This window comes from Corapipo altera, unplaced genomic scaffold (assembly GCF_003945725.1).
Source record: "Corapipo altera isolate COAL_440 unplaced genomic scaffold, ASM394572v1 55, whole genome shotgun sequence".
Lineage (NCBI taxonomy): Eukaryota > Metazoa > Chordata > Aves > Passeriformes > Pipridae > Corapipo > Corapipo altera.
This window is the reverse complement of record NW_020884882.1, coordinates 924,539-947,329: the sequence shown is the minus strand read 5'-3', so window position 1 is coordinate 947,329 and position 22,791 is coordinate 924,539. Positions and strand designations below refer to the sequence as shown.

The 22,791-nt window shown below is 40.4% G+C and overlaps 1 protein-coding gene across 1 annotated transcript in view; it reads left to right on the top strand.

Moving 5' to 3' along the window:
* DOCK3 (dedicator of cytokinesis 3) overlaps window positions 1-22,791 on the top strand; it is a 172,301-nt gene that overhangs the window by 50,081 nt on the left and 99,429 nt on the right. The window contains exons 8-9 of the mRNA XM_027640285.1: window positions 5,701-5,742; window positions 7,131-7,285. Of these exons, the coding sequence (XP_027496086.1) occupies window positions 5,701-5,742; window positions 7,131-7,285 (197 nt within the window). The remainder of the gene's footprint in view (window positions 1-5,700; window positions 5,743-7,130; window positions 7,286-22,791) is intronic.

Genomic DNA, 22,791 nt, shown 5'->3' with positions numbered 1-22,791 from the left:
ATGTCAGGAGGCAATTTCAGGAACCCAAGCAGCTGAAAAACTGTTGTTTTTGTAACACAAAATTTGTTAGAAATTGATGGAAGGGAATAGCGGTGATTTTAGGTAGTTAAAGGTTTGGGGTTTTTTATGTGGTTTGGGGATTGTTTTTGTTATTTAACAAAACCTCAGGGCGAGAATCCTCCTTACTCCTGGCAAAATACTGAAAGGATTCTCAAATGAGCAGCGAGGTTTGACATTGTACATTTTGCAGGAATAGTTGGGAGAGCCAAATTACTTTCTCCTGTTTGCAGGGTTGTAGAATGTTAAATGTGACACGGGGAACAGTCTCGTGTGAGCAGAGCCATGGAGGAGGGGACACCCCAGGCTTTCCTCTCTGTCACAGTTTGTTGTCAGGCACTTTGTACTGAGTCATTAGAGACTTAGCATCGCTCTCCTTGGTAAATTCTGAGTCTTCAAATCTGAGCATGTTTTTTAGCTCTCATGTTTCATTGCTAAGTATATTTGTGACTACTGTATGACACTGTGTTCATCTCCTTGTCAGAACTGTTGTGCTTTGAGGCCTTGTCCATCCTGTTTCTCCAGGTTACTCATTATGAAGCAGAATGCCAGTGGCTGCAGGACAAGCAGCATTTGTCAGGAGTTATTGCTTTGCTCCTGAAGGAAACCAAATTGCCCTTTTCGTATGGCAATGTTTGTGATTTTTACCAGTACGACAGAACACTTTAGAAATTTATATTGCTTTTGAAATGGTGGGAAAATATGTTCTCAGAATTCTGCCACAGAGCTCCGTGCTGGAGTTGCCGCTGGATTGAAGTTGTCATTTAGGAACACGAAGTCCTGCAGAATGTCAGAAACACTTGGATGGCACTTTTTAGTGAAGGGGGTTACAAGACACAAATGTCTGAAGTAGTTTCAAAAATTGGAAATGTTCAAAGCTGGTGATTAAATAGGTTTAGCTGTTCTGTAAATTTATTGATTTAGGTGTGTGTCTGTGGGAGGTGCATGAAAGGCACAGCTGTTGGCTGTGTAACTGCTGCAGCTCAGCCATTTCTTCCAACTGTATGAAAGAAATACCATAAGTTTACCAGAGTTCCTAATAAATAAAGTTCCTAAATGAATAGTTTCAGATTAATGCTGCCATCACCTCATAACTGCTTATGCTTTATTCAAATGGAAAATATGATTGGTAAGAAGGCATAGTGTTATAAAACTTGAAGATGATAATTCAGTTGCCCAGAACTCTGGTAGAAAAGGAAACCAGCTGGACACAAACTGTGCAGGAAAGCACATGAAGTCTCGTTGTGTTTCTTTTTTGGCTGTTGTTTGTGTACATTTGGTTCTAAACCCCAGGAAGAAGTCAGATGAGAATATGAAGATAAAAAGCAGTTTGAGACTGACTTGGTAATGATGAGATTCACTTAGCAAGCATTGTCACGAAAGGGAGGATGAAGAACAACACTAAAAACTCATATTGGTAGATAAGATATCCTGAGAAAGAAGTTTGATGGGAGGAGAGAGGTAAGGAGAATTGATACCTGTTTCAGTAAATTAAGAACCACAAGATTCTCACTAAGAAGCGAAATTGGATAAATTAAGAATTCTTTGTTGCCTTCAGTCATTAGAGTGAAAGGGATATTGAGGTTACCAAGAGCAAGAGTGGAAGAACAGAATTGTAGAAAAGCGTAGTAGAATAGCACAGATGAGTAAATAGAAAAATTAGAAAGGCAATGCACAAATTCAATGTAACAGGCAAATTATAGTCAATTGTATCAAGAAACAATTTTATATAAATAATGTGGTAGTAATTGGGAAACTAAAGAAATGTTTTGTACTGGGGAAAACCAGTTGGCTCACGGTGCAAGAAAATACTGTGGCATTTAATGTCCTTGCCCTGCTGAATTCTGATAAGGTGGTAACTTTATGTAGTAGTTATAGTAGAACTATATACATGTCAGTTGGGATGTCTAGAGAAGCCACATCAGACATGTTAGTGATAACCATTGGAAAGGTGGGTAAGGTTCCAGAATACAACAAAGGGCAAGCAAACTTTATACCTTAGAAAAAGGTGTTGGAGGAGGATAAGCTAATAGTTATCTGCCTGTAAAAAATGCTGGGGGTAAAAAACATTAGTTATTTGCAACAAGAAGGTGAGTAACAGTGAGCATGAACTTCTTCAAAATAAGCAATTTTTAGAAGTTACACTGTACTTCAGTGGATAGAGGAAAAGCAGCTGATGCCATATTTCAATTTTCATAAAGGTTTTAAATGTTTGGGGTTTTTTTAATTGGAATTCTCCTAGAGTCATTAGTTTTAGATGAAATTACTGTAAACACAGAGCTAATTAGAAAACCCATACTCAAAAAAAAAAGAAGTGAAGAATGTTTGTCAATAATTTGATCAAATAGGAGGAGGGATGAATCTGCTGAATTTCATGTTTAATTAAGGACTAGATGCTGAAATAGGGAGTCTGCTTACTAAATATGTAAATTCCACAAAGTTGGAAGTAGTGTATCTGACTCTTTTATGGGACTAAAGGGTCAGAATTCCAAATAATGTAGAGAAATTGAAGCAATTATACAAAAAGTGTAGTCTACAAGTGAGAATCGTCAGTGCAAGGTTTGAACTTCTGCAGTTGATTGTTCTCTCTGAAGTACAGACTGGGACACTACAAGCTTAAGTGGTTTTGTAGAGGAGATTTGAGTACTATAATGGAGTCACAGGCTGAATTAATTAATCTTTTCATCCTAATGATGGATAAGACAAAAATCAGTGGACTGAGGTTACAATAGCAAGGAATCAGTTTAAGCATCAGAAAGCACTTCAAGTAAGGAAAGATATACTGAACATCTTATCTGTTAGAGTTTGCACAACTTCACCAGGCAACTCCCTTTTGGGAAAAATAAAACTGATTTATTTTTTTTTCTAGAAGGAAGATGGATAATTTCTTAGCAGTCCTATTTTTATATCACCTTGTCAGACTGTTCAGGTTGGAAGGGGCCTCGGGGGAGATCTAGTCAAGCTTCCTGCTCTCAGTGCAAAGTCAATATTGAATTCAGACCAGGCTGCTCAGAGCTTTGTCCTGTTGGATCTTGAAATTCTTCAAGGAAAGAGGTTGGATCCCTGCTCTAATGCCTGACTGCCTGGATGGGGTTATTTTTTTCCATGTTGGAAAGTTGGGATATCCCATGTTGTAGTTGATGACCGCAGTATTTTGGCTGCTGTGAAGCTCTGTAAAGAGCCTGTCTCAACTTGATGGTAACTTCATAGTTATAGGAAGGCTGCCCTCAGGTCACCTACAAACCTTCCCTTCTCCAGACTCGGAATGCTGCATTCCCTCCATCCTCCTCATACACCCTGCACTCCAGCTCCCAGCTGCTCCCCTGTCCTTGGCTGAGCAGGGTGCCATATTTCAGCTGGGGTTGACTGAATGCTGAGTAACAGGGGATAAATGTTACCCTCACTGACAGTGGCTACATTCCTGTTAATAGAAGCAGTAAATTGTTGAAGGTCCTTGCTGCCAGAGTTCTCTCTTGACTTATGTTTGCCTTGCTTTAGTAGGACCCTGCCAGTCTGCTGCCCCCGATTTAAGGCTGTCTGGGAATTGATGAGACTGCAGAGGTCTCAGGGCAGACCTCTAAAGAATACAAACCATCAACCACTACCTTTGGAGCCTGACAATCCAACTGTTTATTGGGCTTTTTGGACCAGTATAGTCAGTCTACCCATCCAGGTGTACCTTTACAACATGGGTACAGGAATGGGTGAGGGCCTTGCTGAGCAGAGGATAGACAACAGCCACTAGTCTTCCCTCATCTACTGATCAGGTCATTTTACATCAGAGGAATCACTTGATCCAGTATGATTTACCCTTGGTAAATCCACATTGGCTACTTTCAGTCACCCTCCCATCCAAGTACCCAAAAATGTCTTCCAGGAGAGCATGTACACTTTGGGCACTTTGCTTAGCAAGGGTGTGTAAAAGTAACTCAGTCAGTGATTGTATTGTAATAGCGTGGTCCTGAAACATAAAAGCAGAGTTAGTGAAATCTAATCTTTTGATTGTGGAAAAATATAAAACCTGGTTGGTTTTTTGGCCACTTATTGTTACAGATTTACCTCAGTGTGCACTCTGTGAGGAGCTGTGTTCACTGAGGAAACTGGAGCTCTTCGGACCACATCTCATATTTATGTTGCTTGAGTTTCTCACCCACTTTTTTACTTGGATTTAAAGATGAATTTTAGTCAAAAGAAGCCAGGACAGGACACCTGGAGCAGCTTAAATATGCCAGCTGATTCTGAGTGGTTGCAGGTGCCAGAAGATTCAATACACAACTCAACCACCTAAACTTAGGGGATTTCTTGACATTCAGAAGATGATGCAGTAGTTAGACAAACAATGGAGCTGGAGATCATTATCTCTTTTACTGACAGTGTGAAAGAGGACATTTTTATAACTGTGAATGTAAACAGGTGTCAAAATATGCCATTTAGAATCAGAGTTGTTTAGTTTGGAAGAGACCTTTAAGATCATTGAGCTCAGCCATTAATCCAGCACTGCCAAGGCCACCACTAAACCATGTCCCCATGTCTGCACATGTTTTGCATCCCTCCAGGGATGGTGACTCCACCACTGCCCTGGGCAGCCTGTTCCAATGCTTGGCAATGCAGAAATTTCCCCTAATATCCAGTCTAGTAGTGAGGGGACCAAAACTGAGCTCAGGATTCAAGGTGTGGCCTCACTGGTGTTGGATACAGGGCCCTTCTTGGCAGCCAGTCTACTCCTTATGCTACAGAGTGTAAATGTTTGGTCAGAATAAGATGTTGGATTTGTAATAGAGGGGAAGAGAGTTGGGCCAAATGAAGAGAATGTTTAATAAGGTGTGGTAGTGTCAGTGGTAATATTTCAGTTTGACATGCTGATGTTGAGATGATGAGCAGGGAACAGGCATGGCAGAGTCATTAATGGTATGTTTTTTTAAAACTCTCTGAAACCTTTTCAATTTAGATTAGTATTTAAATCTCCCTTTGGAGATTAAATGGGTTCAGTGAGTCTTGCAGTCCATTTTCTGATTATAACATCTCCTTCTACCATAAAGGGCTCTAAATACAGGATCATCCTCTGAGTTCCCCTTTAGACATGTAGCTCGTTATGCTGATGCTTCTTTACAGGTGTTGGGCAGCTGAAACTGTAGGGGAGTCTTCAGCCATTTATCAGGATTTCATCTTGTTATTAGAGCAAAAGGTTAAAACAAAGTCTAAAGTCCATCTTTCGTTCTAGGTGTCTGATTTTTTTTTTTAACAAATGCACCTTTTCATAGGTATACTGGTAGATGAGGATTAGTGGTGAGGTGTCTCCCTGTTTAACAAGAGAACACATGGATTATACAGTATAGGGTGATGAACTCTTGAGAAATGCTATTACACTGTTGGAAATTCTTTCTAGCTTGTGACTGCCATTTCCTTTAAAAGTTAAGGTAAACACCCCTGTAAATGGAAGTAGTTAGGCTAAGAAATGGCTTAACTGAGAAAAGCCTTTAGGAAAGCTAGTGGTCTTGTGAGTGATGATATACTGTGAAAAAAGGCTGTGTAAAGTTGGTAATAATTTTAAAAGTCATATTTTACAATTACTGTTTTAATGCTACACAAATATAAATATTACTTTCAAAAAGGTTTAAATTTTACTATTTTGTGTCTCCACAGCATTTGTCAAGTAGACACAGTGTCCAGCAGAGCACGTCACAGGTAAATACCACCCACACTGAAATTTTTTATTGTTTTTAAGTGTATGTAAAGGTATGATGGAGATTATTGAGTAAGTCCCTACCCATAGAACGCTTCCTCAGAAGATCCTCAGATATTCAAGTCACTAAGGTCCTTCTTCAAATTCCATTTAGGTCTTTTTTCTTTAGCTCTGACTGTTCTTAAAAGATCATCTTCTGTAGAGAGATCAAAAGCCTCACTCTGCCCACGTGACTCTTCCTTCTACCTGCTGACACGTGGCTTAGTGGCTTCTGCCTCACATACCCTTTCTGTAGTAATGTAATCCATTCCTGGTCATGGGATCTGCCTTTGATCTGTACAGAAGTCTGTGCTTCCATAGGTGCCTGTCCTTAAAAGAATGAGGATTTACTTGGTTTTAATTTAAAATCCAGAACAAAATTCCTTTTAAACCAGTACAAATCTTGAGTTGGAAGGCTGGAAATTTTAAGATTTTCTTTGTTGGCTTGTACCTGTCTAGAGAGCCTCGTGAGCTTAGGATATTCATGCAACTTGTTTATTAAGATCAGTATAAATAGATGCAAAGGGGTATAAAACTAAAAGCATAAATTTACTTCTAGTTATCCCCCCTTGTTCCTTGGGAGCAGAGCCTGCCTGCCTGGCTCCCCCCTCCTGTCAGGGAGTTGTAGAGAGCGAGAAGGTCCCCCCTGAGCCTCCTTTTCTCCAGGCTGAGCCCCTCCAGCTCCCTCAGCTGCTCCTCATGGCACTTGTGCTCCAGACCCTTCCCCAGTGCTGTTACCCTTCCCTGGACACACTCCAGCCCCTCAGTGTCTCTCTTGCAGTGAGGGGCCCAAAACTGAACCCAGGATTTGGGGTGTGGCCTCACCAGTGCCCAGCACAAGGGAGTGGCTGCTGCCCTCATCCTCTGGCCACATAAATGACATTTGTAAATGAATTGCAGCTGCTGAAAAGAAATAATGGAATAAATGTTATTCTTAAAAATGCTTTGAAGTCCATCTGCTTTAATGGAAATTCCACTAAAGTCCATCTACTTTAAATGGAAATCATCAGGAACCACCCTAGCACATCTTATTATAGTTCATTTTCACTACTAGAATAAAGCCAAAATCTGAGAAATGGGATTGACTTGGTTTACTTGATAAAATCAAATTTCAAATGCATAAACCATTTATTTCATATCTACTTGGTTATCCTGGTTTCTCAAACTACTGAAATTATAAGTGGAAAAAACAGAGGAAGAAAACTTAAGCTAGCACGTATCTGAGGCAGAATATATTTGAGATTAAACTTTGGTGGAGAAAGGAGAGCAGAATCTCAGATAAAATGATCAGCTTGGTCACGTGTCCTTTGTTTGTGGAGAAGCACAAGTGATTTTCCCTGGTTTTGGTTAGGTGGACACCATCCGTCAGCGCCACGGGGAAGCCTGTCGCATGCCAGTGCCTCACCACTTCTTCCTCAGCCTGAAGAGCTTCACCTACAACACAATTGGAGAAGACACAGATGTGTTTTTCTCTTTGTACGATGTCCGAGAAGGCAAACAGATCAGGTAGGGGTGTGTCAAATAACTAAAAACCTCCCTAGGGAAACAGTTCTGTACAAAAGATACACACTGGAGAAAAAACCTGTGGTCTGTTCCTGTGACACAGCTGAAAGGACAGAGCTGGCAAATCGTAAGTTGCTGGCCCTGCAGTGCACATGTGGGAATATCAGTAATAGTGGTCTTTGCATGTGAAATTTAGGGAAGCATGAAAGGCTCAGAATGGCTGGATTTTGTTTAGGTTTCTGACTTTGCCTCCACACGTTACTGAGGGTCTTGGTGTCTCGTAGCTGCCTTCTTAGGGCTGTTGCTTAAGAATCACTAATACAGGCAGGGCCAGGCTGTAGGACGGGTTTGAGAGCGCTGCTGGGTGATGAATTGAGGCTCTTTAACTCTCCTCCACTCCTTGCCTTACAGGCCTGTCACAGAAAAGCTTGTTGTCATTGCTCTGCTGCCATCAATATAAACTATTCACATTCATCCCCGTGTCTGTGCTCGCAGTACACTGAGCTAATTGGTACCACTGTTCACAAACATGAGATGTGCTGGATTTCTCCTTTACAACTGTGTTTTGAAAACAGCAGAATACATAGAAGGGTATTGCAGCATTTGTGTTGTGTCTTGGAAATTTAGTAAGTGTGACTTGGTCTGAAGTACAGCATGTCTGTGGGGTGTTCTGAGTTTTGGTTAAGGCATGTCCTGACAGTCAGCACAAACCATATTTGCTGCCATAGTCAAAACTCTCCCAGTTTGCAGCAAATTAGATTTAGAGTTGTTCCAAAGTAAGGGAATAGCCAAAAAATATTCTTTCCTCTCTTCAGAAGAACATTAGTATGTGAATAATGCTCATCCAAGAAAGTTTAGAGCAGAGTGATAACAGTTTTGTAGCTCTTCAGAGTACAGCCCACTGTAAAATTGGTCTATATTGGGAAGCTCTGATGACTTGATTACATCTTATAAATATGTCTGCCACTGTTTATTTAAGCAACTTGTAGATTGTTCCATAGAATATTGCAAGAATGCACAACCTGATAGAACACAATGCTTATTTTACCCTTCAAGTGAGAAACACTTGTTTTGATCATAGAATATCCTGAGTTGGAAGGGGCCCTCAGGGATCATCCAGTCCAACTCCTGGCCCTGCACAGACACCCCAACAATCCCACCTTGTCCCTGAGAGCATTGTCCAAAGTTCCTTGAGCTCTGGCAGCCTTGGGGCCATGCCCATTGCCCTGGGGAGCCTGTTCAGTGCCCAACCACCCTCTGGGGGAAGAACCTTTTCCTGAGATCCAACCTAATCTTCTCCTGACACAACTCCAGGTCATTCCCTCAGGTCCTGTCCCTGGTCACAGAGAGCAGAGATCTCTCCAGACTCATCATCATCCTCGTAGCTCTCCTTTGGACACTCTCCAGTTGATGTAGTTCAGGAGTTCATGCCTATGATTCCTCTGTTAAGAGAATTACCAGAAAATAGCTGTTAAAAGAGAAAGGTGAAATTGGCAAACCAAACCAAAAAAATACACTGAATTTATCAGTCTCTACCACCGAGCAGTAAAATAACAAATTATTTAGATGAGAACTGCAGGGAAGAGGAAGGGACAAGTGGACAAGCTGCTGCCAGCAGAAATTGCTTTGAAAGGAGATGAATTGTCTTGGGCTGCATTTGCATAGTATGTAAACATTGAATGGAAAGCCTTAAGAAGGGGTTTTGCCTGTGATAAAAAAATAAAATAATAGTTATAATGAGAAAAAACACAAAGAGTGGTTCAGACATATTTAAATCTATATAATAATGCTTTGATGTGCAAACAGATGTTATTATTTAGCTCCTCGTATTAAGCATCAGTGATCTGCTGCAGTGAAAACAGCATAATTTTTACATTTTCCTACGTCCCAGGGAGTGCTGGGGAAGAAATGTGTAATGAGGCTGAGCTCTGTTTTACAGAAGAACCCAGAAAACAGACACACATTGCTACAAATTTAGAATGATGTTTTTATATCTACTTGAAAAGATTTTCTTTCCTCTCAGGATATAGTACATTAAGGTAATAAAAAAAAAAAAAAGGCAAACAACAAGTAAAGCTTCTGCTCACTGCATTCTAAATGAAAGGGACAGATTCACTTCTGAAATGGTTTTGAGGTTGATAAATTGCTTACCCAGACTGCTCCTGCTGGAGGCTGAGTGGCTTCCAGCGTTACTGCTTTGGACATGTGCTAGATTACAAACCTCACTGAACCTGCTGGTGGGAAGAGTTATTTCCCAGTTAGTTAAGTGAGGAATTGGTGACATTTGCAGTGTTTTTCAAGGGCTGAAGTAACAGCAGGTACCAGTTGTGGGTTAGCAATCAGAAGGTTGAAACAGCAGCTGAAATACAGTTTGAGGTGGTTCTCAGGTTCTGAATACAAATATGTTACTGTGTTTAATGGTTTGTGCTGTCAGAAAAGGAGGAGTAGACAAAGGATGACAGTGGGGAGCTCTGCACAGCAAGAATAACAGTGCTGCTGTTAGAGGGGTAAGACCTAGAGGTAAAAACAAGGAGAAAGTTACTTAATTTTTAGTCTGAGAGAAATATAAATATTCACATGAATATGCACTTGTAAGTGCATAGAACTTAATGGCTCAGGTCAAAAGGGATTAAAGTTTTTTGTCTTTTTTAAACTGTTTGGAATTCTTTTTTTGGTTACAAAAAAAGTCCCATCTTCTTACATACCAAAGCCATTAGTCTAGCAACATAATCTTTGTTACTAAACTTTTATACCTCAGTTTGTCTACTGTGTGGAAGTTAGAGGAAAGTAATGTGATAATTGATCCAGTGAGGAAGTAGAGCCCCATGGAGAGGTGTGCCTTGGGGTGAATGATCATGGAATGATCCAGTTGATAGTAACGTCAAAAAGGAAGGAATGAAAATGTTGATGTAAAGATGGTGAAACTCCATATGGAGGGTGTCAATAAACATCAAACAAAGGTAGGTAAACTGATATGGAGAAAAGAAATTTGAGAGTTGTTGGTTTCTTAACAATGCTGTTGAAGAGCACAGAAGCAAATTGTTTTGGTATGAAGGGATGGGAAAAGACAAACTTGTAGGAAAAAAAATACAATTAGCAAAAGACATCGAGAACCAAAAAAAAAAAAGAATAGTTCTGTAATGCTTTAGCAGCAAAAAAAAAAAAAAAAAAATTACAAAATCAAGAAATAACTGAAGATTAAAGGGGACTTTAAGCCATGAGCAGATGTTTCCAAGATAGCTGGAGTATTTAATGGCTGTTTTGCCTCAATCTCCCTAAGAAGGTCAGCTGCAATCCAGTGGCAAATGCAAAAAGTTGCAGAACAAATAAACTACTTGTTAGCACTGAGAAGCCACAAGACGATAAGTAAAAGTCAACATAGATTTGTCAAGCACAAATCACATCAGAGCCAACTAATTTTGTTCTGTTATATGGGAATGCACCTCCTACCTCAACTGAAGAGAAGCATTAAACTTGATATGGTACAGAGGGACATACAGGCTGGATGAAACTGCTCTAAAAGAGCTGGAAAGTGGTAGAAAAAGTGATCCAGGGCAGTTATTTATGCTGGATGCATGCCACAAATAAGATATATATTTAAATTTTTTGTCATTTTTTCATCGTGATTTTGATGGGCGGAAATAAACTAAATTCAGTAAAGCAGTGAGGTTTGGCTTCCTATGCAAACAACAGCTCTGTTTTCCCAGGAAATGCATGGGATTGTGCAGAGCTTAAAAAATCACACATTCAAAAGCACAGTAGCAGGTTTTCTCTGAAAATAGACTTGAAAAGTCCCAAGTATCATGGAATCACAGAATGGCCTGGGCTGGAAGGGATCTTTAAGCTCCCCTTGTTCCACCCCCTGCCATGGGCAGGGACACCTCCCACTAGCTCAGGTTGCTCCAAGCCCTGTCCAGCCTGACCTTGGACACTTCCAGGGATGGGGCAGCCACAGCTTCTCTGGGCAACTTGTGCCAGGGCCTCCCCACTGTTAGAATGTCTTCCTAATTTCTTCCTAATATCCAGTCTAAACCTATTCTCTCATTTTTAAGCCATTCCCCCTTGTCCTGTCACTCCAGGCCCTTGTAAATAATCTCTCTTCATCTTTCTTGTAGGCCCCCTTCAGGTACTGGAGGGCTGCAATTAGGTCACCCTGAAGTATTCTCTTCTCCAGGCTGAACAGTCCCAATTCTCTCAGCCTTTTGAGTATGGAAAAAGATAAATAAATTTTAGTCTTATTTTTCTTTATAAAGTTTATGTTTAAACATGTAAACGTTTTTTTATCTGTCTGCGTCTTAAACCAGTTTCCCTACTTTACACCACTGGGATTTAAAAGTTTCTTGTCGTTTAGAAATATCCTCAATTATGGAGAGTGAATAGAACAAAAAAGAAATTCTGATGTGATTGAATTTGAAAGTCTGGAGCCTAATGAGGAATTATGCATGGAAAAACGGTGTTGTGCATATTTCTGCTTGTAACTCCCCCACCTGCTACTCCTACTTGCTGTGCCTTTCCCATGCCCATTTTAATAAAGACCTTGTGACTGGAGGTTCTGGAAGATGTGCTGAGTGCCCAGGGTGGTGTTGATGGGGTTGACAGACAAAGTCCACGTGGGTGTTTCTCATACAGAATATATTGAGCCTTTTTGTTGAGGGACCAAATGTTCCCTGTGGTATCTGTACAAGGCATATTTTTGCTGATGGTCCCCTCTCACTAATACATAGTGTGAGGAGAAGATCTCACCACCTTTCAGCTGGTCTGTTCAGTCCAAGTCACCACCACCTGGGGGGTTTTGTGTGTTGGCTTGCTCCTTTGCCCATGGTGCCTTTTCTTGCTGTCATTTTATCTCAGTGTGACATTCTGGACACTCAGGATGGTCCCTTGTGGTGTGTGGACAGTCAAGCAGATGCAGCAGTTGAGCTTCCTGGGGGAAATAAGAAGTAGCCTGGGTGTGCAGGGACAGAATTAGAAAAGGGAAAGCTCAGCTGGATTTGAATGTGGAGAGGGAGAGCAAGATACACTCACATGCACCCAGGGCTGCTGTTCATTGGCAGCAGGTGGAGGACAAAGGAAAACGTGGCCCAGGTGCTCAGCAGGGCACTGTGTGGTGTGGCACGAGGAAAAGGCAACTAAGGACTGGTGGTTTAACTCATTAATATTTTTAACTAAGTGGCTGATTTAACTAATGACTATTTTCAACTTGAGCAGTTGTGGCAGTAGCAGCAATAGGTAACTATACATATTTTTAGATGTGGATCCAGTGGAGATTGGCAACTCAGGGTTACAATGGTAACAAAATGCTCCAGATTTTATGTCATTATGTTGTGGTTTTGTAAAGTGTGCACTAAAAGACACTGGGGGTCCGTTCTTTGGTTTGCAAAGTGCAGTGCTCAAAAGTTGGGTTGGTCCCAGTTTGCTGCTCTTGTGCCATCTGCCTTGTAATCAGCTTTTCACTTACAAGGCTTATAAGATCATGTCTCTTCAGTGAACACCATAGTGTGCATTATATTTTCTCCTTTCTGCTTTATGTCTCTTTTTTTTATTATTAACATCCCTTATCCCAATATGCCTAATTCCAGTATCTAGGTAACTATTTTTGCAATGTCTTCATGAAGTGATCTTTTTTTTTTTTTCTTTTTCTTTTGGAAACCAATATTCCTTAGCAGATTTGCAGTATTTTTCATTCTTTTGCTTCAGTTAACATATAACAAGATTTCCTAGAAGCCATCACATTAAGAAATTAAATCAAATTAAGAAATTACATATGGATAGGTGGCTGTTACTCAGTTTTAGAACTGCCTTCTCTTCTACTCTGTGCTGCTGTAGTGCTTCTCTGTATGGTGCTCCCAGCACCTCTTGTTAAGAGCTTGATACAGTTTATTCTGAGATATATTAAATGTACACTGTACCTAAAGAACCTATATTATGGACATGCAACCTAAAACTGGAAAAGTTTAAAGTTAATGAAAATGTACTCTGGAAATGTTACTTAAGGACCCGTGAAGGATGGAGGGAGTACAGTAGAACATGCTTCCCACATGGCCTTATAGTGTCCCAGGAAACATGAGAGAAAGTTTACTTAAGCTAAATGCTAGCAAAAAAACCCACAATTTACCCAAAGAAGGGTGGAAACCATGGGGAATGCTTAGTCTGATCCTCACAGTGCATTTTGTGGATCTACATTACTGTCACTTTTTCAGTACTGCAGAAGTTTTTAAGATTGCACCTTATTTTATCCGTAAGTTCTGTCAGGAAAAATGATTGTTAATGGTAAGAATGTGAACTTACCCCACTCAGAAGTGTGGCAAATACTTAAAACTTTGAGTCCTGTTGCATTTTTAGTGTCTGGGTGTTTCAGTGTGTTTTTTGTCAGTAGATTTTGTTTGACAGTTTTGTACTGTCGAGGCAGCTTTGAGGCAATTTATGTAAGTTGGAGGTGGGGGAAAGGGTTAAACAGAGAAATAAATGTACCTGCAAATGCACAACCACATACTCCTTCTGTTTAAGTAGTTCCCAGCTGGACCCTTAAGACTCTCAAAGCATGGGAAATTTCTGGGAATCACAGATAATGATCGGGTTTAGGAAGTGTATATAAATCTGTGTATGGATAACCCATTTCTTGTGGGGCTCAATGAAATGGGGGGAAAGGTGCTGCACAGTGACTGACCTTGAAAGCTCTGACTAGTTCCTATCTGTGCAGATTCCCACCCTTTTCCTGGAGGGGTCTCATTTCCATAACACCTCACTGAGTGCACTGGTACAGAGCACAATATTCTGTCCACTGAGTTTTATCATATTTCTTTTTTTTTAATAAAAAATTCTGTTTCTCCAGGGCCTAATCAAATAGTTATCTAAGCTTTTCACCTTCCAACATTCTTTTTTTTTTTTTGTTTGCTTCTCTCAAACCATTCCTTTCATTTCCTTTTGCAGGCCTTCATTAATAATTCACTGTTAAGTTAAATTTATTTTGTTTTCTTCAGATCTTTATTCTTTCTCTTTGCTGTCAGTATAAGAGAAACATCCACGTGGAATTAGTATAATTTCTTCCTCTGATTATAATTTAAAATAATTTTATTTCAAAAATAAAATGCTTGGTTTTTTAAGGAGGAAGAGAAAGAAAAAAAGAGAGTAATGGAATTAAAATCATTCAAGAGAGTAAAATTGTGGGAGTGTGAAGCACTGCAATGAGAGGAGTGTAGGGAAGGCACAGTAACAGTGTAGTAATAATTTGAGTTGTTATTAGCTTGGACTGATTAGCATTTCACACCTTTTTTCTTTTTTTGATCTATACTAAATTGTGCCTTTGGGCTGTATCTAAATGGTGTTATGCTGTGTAACTGCAGCCTTACACAGTGAGCACATACCATGTTGTTATGATATTTTTTTCTTATTACTTAAGAGATAAATGTAGACATGACTGGAGGTAATGGCCCAGACTTTGAGAGTATGATCTGCTAACAAGGGATGTTTGCTCTTATGTAAAATGCCTGTCCAGAATTTTGTCTTGAAATACTGTGTGCTGCCAGAATATACTTCCTTCTTTTACACTGTAAGTTGATGTCCTCATATGCATCATAAGCCTAAATCATTTACACTTTCAGGTAAGGAAAGACACAGCAAATGCTCGTACAAAAACCAGTCTATAGGTATGGGGGGAAAAACAAGGAATTACAAAATATGTATTTTTATAAGCCAAACATCTGCCTTAACCTCTCCCTCCTTAAAACAAGCAAAAAACCCCAAAGATATATTAGCATAAATAGTGTGTGGTCTGTGTTATATAGCAGACAAGATTGAATTATTGTAATGATCCCATCTGCTCTTAAAATTAATCTGTTAGATAGAAGTCTGTCCTACTGTATTCTGTCAGCTGGTGGTTTTGCAGCAGCATCATAATGGAAGCTGATGTTGACTGGAGATTGCAATTAGGAAAAGATATATTGACAGAGTATTTTCCTCCTGAAGATTCCACCAGAATTCCAAACTTCCCCCTGTCCCTCTCTGTCTGGGGCAATAAGACACAGAGCAGAGAAATGTGTCTGCTCTGAGGCAGGACTTTATCCTTCAGTGGTTAATGTATAACTGCTTGGAGCTTTTCTAATGCAAATCAACATTTATTGGTGTAGTTGCATTATGGAGAAAGTCCTTGTTCCTGTAAAAAGCAAAATTTTCTCAAGTTCATGAAGCAGCTTCATTGCCTCATTCTTTTCTCACGCTGCTTTGATCTTTTACCTCAGAGTACGTGGAGGTATCAGCAAGGTTAACATCTAACCCTTAATAAAACAGCTCATTGTGTTTCACTGAGGTGCCTTTTCACATTCTTTTCCTCCCCACTGAAGGATAAAATGTTAATCCCTTTTTTCTCAGCAGATGGCTAGGTAAAACACGTGCAGAAATGTGAGAAAACTGAGACCCACAGTGACTGCAAAATACTAGAGCTGTAGGAGCCTGTCTTCTACCCAGCTGGCCAGCACTGCAGTACAGGGCTAGGATTTAGGGATTTGGAAGCATCTATTTCTGTGTTAAAATGGAAAAGCCGTGGTCAAAGTGAGGAAAAAACACAAGCTTTCTCTTTAATGCTGTTGCTAATAGTTGATACGGAAAGATGTTTCCTGTGGAAATGTACTCGGTTTGTGGGTGGATGTTGGGGAGAATGTGAGCAGTACAGTCTGTCCCAAACCTTCTGCCTTAAGAATTTAGCACCATTGACAAAGCAGTTCTCAGGAGAGAAACATGATTTGGAAACGTAATTATGGACTGAAAAAACACTCTTGATGAACATCATGATAGTTGGATTCAGCTACTCTAAAGTCATCTGGCATGAAATCATCTGCCCCTATTTTTCAAGGCTGAGTCAATAAATGTTCGGTGGCAATGTTTTGCTGTTAATACTGTTCTGCAGTGGGGTGTGGTGATAACTAGCAGAGGCAATGGAGGTAGTGATTTCCAGTTTGTAACTCATCTCTGGATCTTGAGGTACTTTCCAACCAAATTCTTTTCTCTGTTAAAAATTAGCAGAAAAATACGTAAAAAGTTTAAGATGTTAAAGGTGAAAAAATATTGGAGAACAGCATCATCAATTTAAATGTGCCCTTGGCCTTGTAAACAGGTTAACTTTCAGGGCATGATCAAACTGGCTTTGGTTTGAGCAGTGTGTGAATGTGTTAGAAAAGGAAGAGTTTCCTCAAGCTGCTGCTCACTTGTACAGTCTGGTCCTGTAGAAGTCACGATACTGCATTTGATGGTGGTGGGAGGCTGTAAAAAGTAAATGTTTGTGACAGTGTTTAGATAGAATAGAATGAAATGCACCACTTTGAAACACTGGAGTTAGAAATTATGAATTTGTAGGGGATTTGATTTTCACTCTTTCTGCAGTAGGAGTTGTCTCTGACACAGTATTCCCAATTCAGACATCAGAGTACAAATCTGTACCAAGTTGCCAAAGGTTACCTGACAAATTTGACAGGAATCCCTCATCTCTGTTTGTATTTGGTGATGCTCATTAGCTCCATGGTTCTCATCATCATTTAGTCATATTTTCTTTACTTTTAAACTGTCAGTAGAAATGTGTATCAACTGCTCAAAAATGTTATCAGGAAAAGTGTAGCTAAAATTACATCATAGAATCAACCAGGTTGGAAAGGACCTCTGAGATCATCAAGTCCAACCCTTGATCCAACCCCGCTGTGGTTCCCAGCCCATGGCACTGATGCCACATCCAGTCTGTCCTTAAACACCTCTAGGGACGGTGACTCCACCACCTCCCTGGGCAGCCCATTCCAATGGCTGAACACCCTCTCTGTAAAGAAATTCTTCCTAATATCCAACCTAAACCTCCCCTGGCACAGCTTACAACCGAGCCCTCTTGTCTTGCTGATGGTTGCCAGGGAGAAGAGACCAACCTCCACCTGGCTACAACCTCCTGTCAGGGAGCTGTAGAGAGTGATGAGGTCTCCCCTGAGCCTCCTCTTCTCCAGGCTGAACAACCCCAGCTCCCTCAGCCTCTCCTCATAGGACTTGTGCTCCAGTCCCTTCCCCAGCCTCGTTGCCCTCCTCTGGACCTGCTCCAGCCCCTCAATGTCCTTCCTGAACTGAGGAGCCCAGAGCTGGACACAGCACTCGAGGTGTGGCCTCACCAACACTGAGCACAGGGGCAGAATCACTGCCCTGCTCCTGCTGCCACACTGTTCCTGAGCCAGGCCAGGATCCATTGGCCTTCTTGGCCACCTGGGCACACTGCTGGCTCAGTGTGCTCATCATCCTTACACATCATCTTGAATAATTTTCGTGTAACAGTTCCTGATGTAGACAATTCCCACCACATTTCAAACACTGAGCAAACTTCAGGAAAGGCGATGGCAAATTGTCCACAAGTCCTATCTTAGTAGGGGTTTGAGTTCACCTCAAAGCTCTGATGTGCAGGATCAGGATCCTTAATGGGAGAAGACCTGCACAGAGCAACTCTACCTGCCCCAACCCAGAGCTGTAGAACTTGCACACATTGTAGACACCAGATGCTGCTTGGGTAGAGGGAGATGTAGCAGCTGAAAATGAAGAGAGGGGACAGGTGGAGAATAAACGGGAATATCAGCATTAACAAGGTCAGAAGAAGGGAAGATGGGGCCACTGGGTAGATGAGTCTGGTTGAAGTTGAATAGCTGCAAAATAAATTGTTAGTTAATGTGGAAAGATCCACATTAAAAACTGTGTCAGACGAGCCTGACTGCATTCTCTCCCAGGGTATGGAACTGACCTGAAGATCCTTTTTTCTATATTGTTTCTCTCTCAGGTAATGGCTCTGGGAGCGCTGTGACAGTGTGTGGGTATTTATCCCCAGTTAATTGCTTTAAAATATTGTCATGCTCCACTACTGCCAGTTGCTATGTAAGGAAGCAGAAAATTATATTTTGCTTTTATTGTGCAATTATGTGCTAAATTTGCCTTTTGTTATGTTTTTAATAGCATAGCTATTTTAAATTTAAAAAGTTATCTCATTCACTGTCAGTATAATGATTTGTCTGCTGGGAAAAAATAACTTTGTATCACTAAGAATTATTTCTTTAATATTCAGAGAATTTTCCTAAGGATTAGGCTTACCAACTAATGAGTTTTTTCTTCTGCTTAGTCACGAAAAAAAATCTTTCAAGTTTTACCTCTTCTAGCAATCTGATCTGTTGGAACAGCTAATCCTCCATCAGTTCCTCCTGTGCTTTAGTTTAATGTGTTCTTAGGATTTCAAGGAAAGTATATTTCTGAGTTTTGTGCAGTAGATAATTCATAGCAGTAGTAACAATAGTAGCATCAGTTTTTCATCCTGCTCAAGATGAACTTCCTCAAAAACTAAGCAAACACTAAGGAATATTGTTATCACAGCAGTGCCTTGTCCTGGTCACTCCAGCTAACATGGAAAATATGTGGGTCTCTGAAGTTTGCTGCACACACACGGCTGGGGACAAAGAGTCTTTCTGATAGAGTGTGTAACTTCTAGAAAATGCAAGTTTGATCATCACTGAAGACTTAAAACCTATGGAGTATTTTATAGGGGGTCTTTTGCGTGTAGATTTTTAGAATAGGGTGCAGGAGGAGTAATGTGTCATTTTCTCTACCAGTTGCTTCAGCTGACTTTCATTCCCTAGATCTCTCTGAAATCTGCATTTGCTTGGTTTGCCTATTTATGCCCTGTTCTGTTAGTAGGATATGGAAAAGAAATGGTTACTGTCTGGGTTTGTATATGAAAACTCCTGTAAGAGATGTAAGTGGTTTTATTAGAGATGTTAATTCTTTCCTATAAAATTACTATTTTTTTCATTTCCTATGGAATTACTGACATGAAGCTATTATAAAAAAGGAGCTTTTGCAAAAAAATCCATCTTATCTTGTATCTCTGACCACTATCACCCTCCTTCCCCCAAAAGAGGGATCAATAGGCAGGGATACAGAATTTTCTGCAGAGGTGTGTTGATTTTTTTAGTTGTTAACAGGAAGAAATCAATTAATTGCAGGCAGTTGAACTACTTCTTCCCTTTTCCTGCCCAGAAAGGATGACCATGTGTCATGAACAGGTACAACTGGAAGAGATTTTTGTCTGGAATGGCAGGGGACAAATACACATTGTCACAATGTTTCAGTGAACTCCACAGCTCAGAAAAAGAAAAGTTACAGGTAATTTTCTGTCTGTAGAAAGGTAAGGAATACTGTTCATTATACTTGAGCTCTTTCTTTGGCTAAATTCCCTGTTAAACCCAGTTCTGTGTCTCAGAGAAGTTGTCATGTGCAAAGCCAAGTGACAGGGATATGTGGGTTGTGGAGCAAGAATTAAATACAACAGCTGCTGTATTAGCCCTCAGAACCATTAGATCCTCCCAGGCTGGAGATAGTGATAAAATACTTATTCTACAAAATACCTGTAATCCAACATTAGAAGTCTTCTCTTCAAAGCTTTTCTCTCCTGCCACCTGGCAGGTCAGTCTGCCCTGCTTTTCATTAGTTAAAGTCACGGGCATTGACAGGCACTGAGGAATCTCAACAGATGACTGAAGTCTCTCTTTTTTTTTGAAAATAGAAACCTTTTCTAGCTAATTGAGAGGATTCCACTCAAGAACACAAATATGCACCTTTCATGATGGGAATAACAGAAAAACCCTAATGACAGTGTCAAATGTTCAAGTGTGTCAGAGTCATGAGAGCCCAAGGAGAATGTAATTGGTTCTTGGCTACCTTTCTCCTGCAAGCTCCAATAATGCTTTAACATTGTGGTGGCTTTCCCTTAAATGTGGTAGAGAGAAATGACAGGTAGTTATTTTCACTATTTTCTGTTTCTATGGAAACCCAGTGTTTGCAGTAACAGTCTTACTGTAAGCTCTGTAATCCTCCCCTGGGGCTTCCAACCAGTGTGGTAATTTAATAATTCATGAGCATTAAGCCTGAATTTGCTAGGAAGCAAACTATGTTGCTTGGAGCCGTTTTCTCAGGGCCAGATTCATTTCCCTCACAGATTTTGTGTTCTTTTCTCTAAGGTGTCTTTATAAAATACACTGCATAAACCAAAGCAGTGTACTTTGCTTCACTTGTTTGTGAATCCGGGGTTACTGCAGATCTGCTGGATAAGGCAGCTCAGGAAAGAACTTCCCTCCCTCCCCCCACAAAAAGAAAAGGGGGGAAAAACAAACACACTCCATGAGCACTTGCCTGAAAAGGAAGATTTTTAAACAGTCCATGAGTCATTGCTGAGACACTGAGCAAACTGAAAGTTCAGCAGAGGTGATCCCTCTGTCTCCAGGGCTCAGCAGTGACCGCTGTGGATGATGGATTGCTCAAACACTGCTGTGCCCTGGGATCCAGAACACACTGTTGGTTTACACTGTAAATGGGAATGGAGTTCTTCACAGACACAGTATCATTCTGTACATATGCTTTGGCTTGCTCTCACACTCACACTGAGAATGAAGACTTATTCTGTGGAGCTCTGGGAGATTTTATTATTAGGTCATTCTTACAGCAGCTGTAAGGACCTAGATTTTTTCCAAGAGGATGAGCAAAAATTAGCAACTCTGAAAGATGATCATGATAAACTTGAAAAGCTTTTTACAGAGGAAAATCAACCTGGTATTTGTGACAGTGGGAAATGACTGAAACATTGATACACATGCATGCTTTCTTCCTGACCATGAGACCATGTTCATGAAATAAAAGTTCAGAAGGCCTGATGTGAAACTTGTGTCCTGAAAGTTTCTGCAGGTGCTCTCCAAAGCATCAGGCTACGATGCTGTCCTGGAGTGACCATCACCATCGCTGAGCAGAGTAATGTTCTTGCAGTTGACAAACATGAGAGATTGTGGCAAATGCAATGAAAATAATTTTTTTTTTCCTGAATCTTGTGTAAAGTTGTACAAGCAAATATAAGCAGCCTCATTATTGTAGTGTTACCTGTACTGCAGGATGTACCATGACTGCAAAGCCATGGCAGCACAGCTGGGTTTTCTCTCTGGCTCCACACAGGCTGTTGGAGAACAGTAATTGCTTCCTGGAAAACTGGCTAATGCTGCTGTCCTGGGGCTTGAAAACTTGTGCTGTGCTGGGTCAGGGTACCTCCTCTCTGATACAGGAACAGCTTCTCAAATTAATCCATGCAAATATTAGCTGGACCACACTGGAAGGATTAGGCACAGTAGTTCAGTTTTCTCTTTCCCTCTCGCCAAACCCCAGGGATCTCTTCCATGGTGTTTCTCTCCTAACTTACAAATATTTTGAAACAAACTCCCTTTTGCAGCTTTAAGAAAATACTTTGATCATATTCCCAGTGTAATTCCATTCACCTGGTCAACGTACTGTCCTTGTAGATCTTGTACCACACAGTGGTAGGAAGAATGCAGGATTTCATGGCTCTGATGAAGTGAACTGCCCAAAACGTGGTGTGCACAGCACGACTGGGATATTCTGAGGGCAAATGTTGGCAAGGTTTCTATTGCCATAGAGAGTGATGAGCTCATCCCAGGCTCCATCCTGAATGACCTGGGCTTGCAGTTTGTAGAGTTTATTCTTGAGATTAATCCGGGACAAAAAATGGCGCTTTTACAGTAACATCTTAAAATGTTTATGATGCTCAAATGCCAACTCAAATTTTATTCTGGAATTATTATCAGGCATATTAGCATTCATTAAAAGAAGAGACTAGAGAATTTTTTATTTTTTTTTCTGTGGGAGTAGTGGATAAATTAAAAAGTATCATGCTTTTATCACCATTTCTTAACTGATAGGACTGTAAGGAGGTGAACTGTGCTGGCTCTGCAGGTCTTTGTAGCTTATTCCTGCCAGCTTCTCTGACAGCATTTTCACATTTTTGTGTGCAGGTAGAGTTTTTTACCTGGAAGACACTGAAAGAAGATCAAAGTCTAAAATACAAGTTGTTATATGATCTTCTCCTCCACCATATGACCCTTTTCCCTGTGCACTTCTGCATGTGTCATGGGACCAATATGTATTTTAAAATAACCTTTATTCTTAGAAGAGATTGACCAAATGTTGGGTTCTGAAACCCCAATTAAATACAGCTTCTGAGAACGGACTGAGGTATTTGTAATGATGTTGGATTTTTTTCAATGTTCTCTCAGTTTTCTTTGGAAATAGGAAGCACTGAGGAAAAGAAGAAAAACGAGGGAACATATTTGTACCATTTCCCTTTCAGTGGCATATTGGAATAGAGAGTGAAGGAGGTATTTATTTCTGGGAGAAATGTCTACTGAACCATAATTTAAGGCAAGGGGAGGGTACAAGATATCTCCTTCTGCTTAAGGAGATTGAAGCCCTAATGTGTTGCTGTTCCTGCTTCAGAAAACCAATCTCCTGGACTTTGTTAAAGAATTAATTTTTTTTTAATCTGTTCTTTATCACCAGTTTCCAATTCAAACAGCAAATTGATCTGCAGGCTCTCTCCAGACTACCACTGCTTTGGCATTATCTATCTATTAATGCTGTGCCTACATTCATAAATTGATGCTCAGTCAGGATTT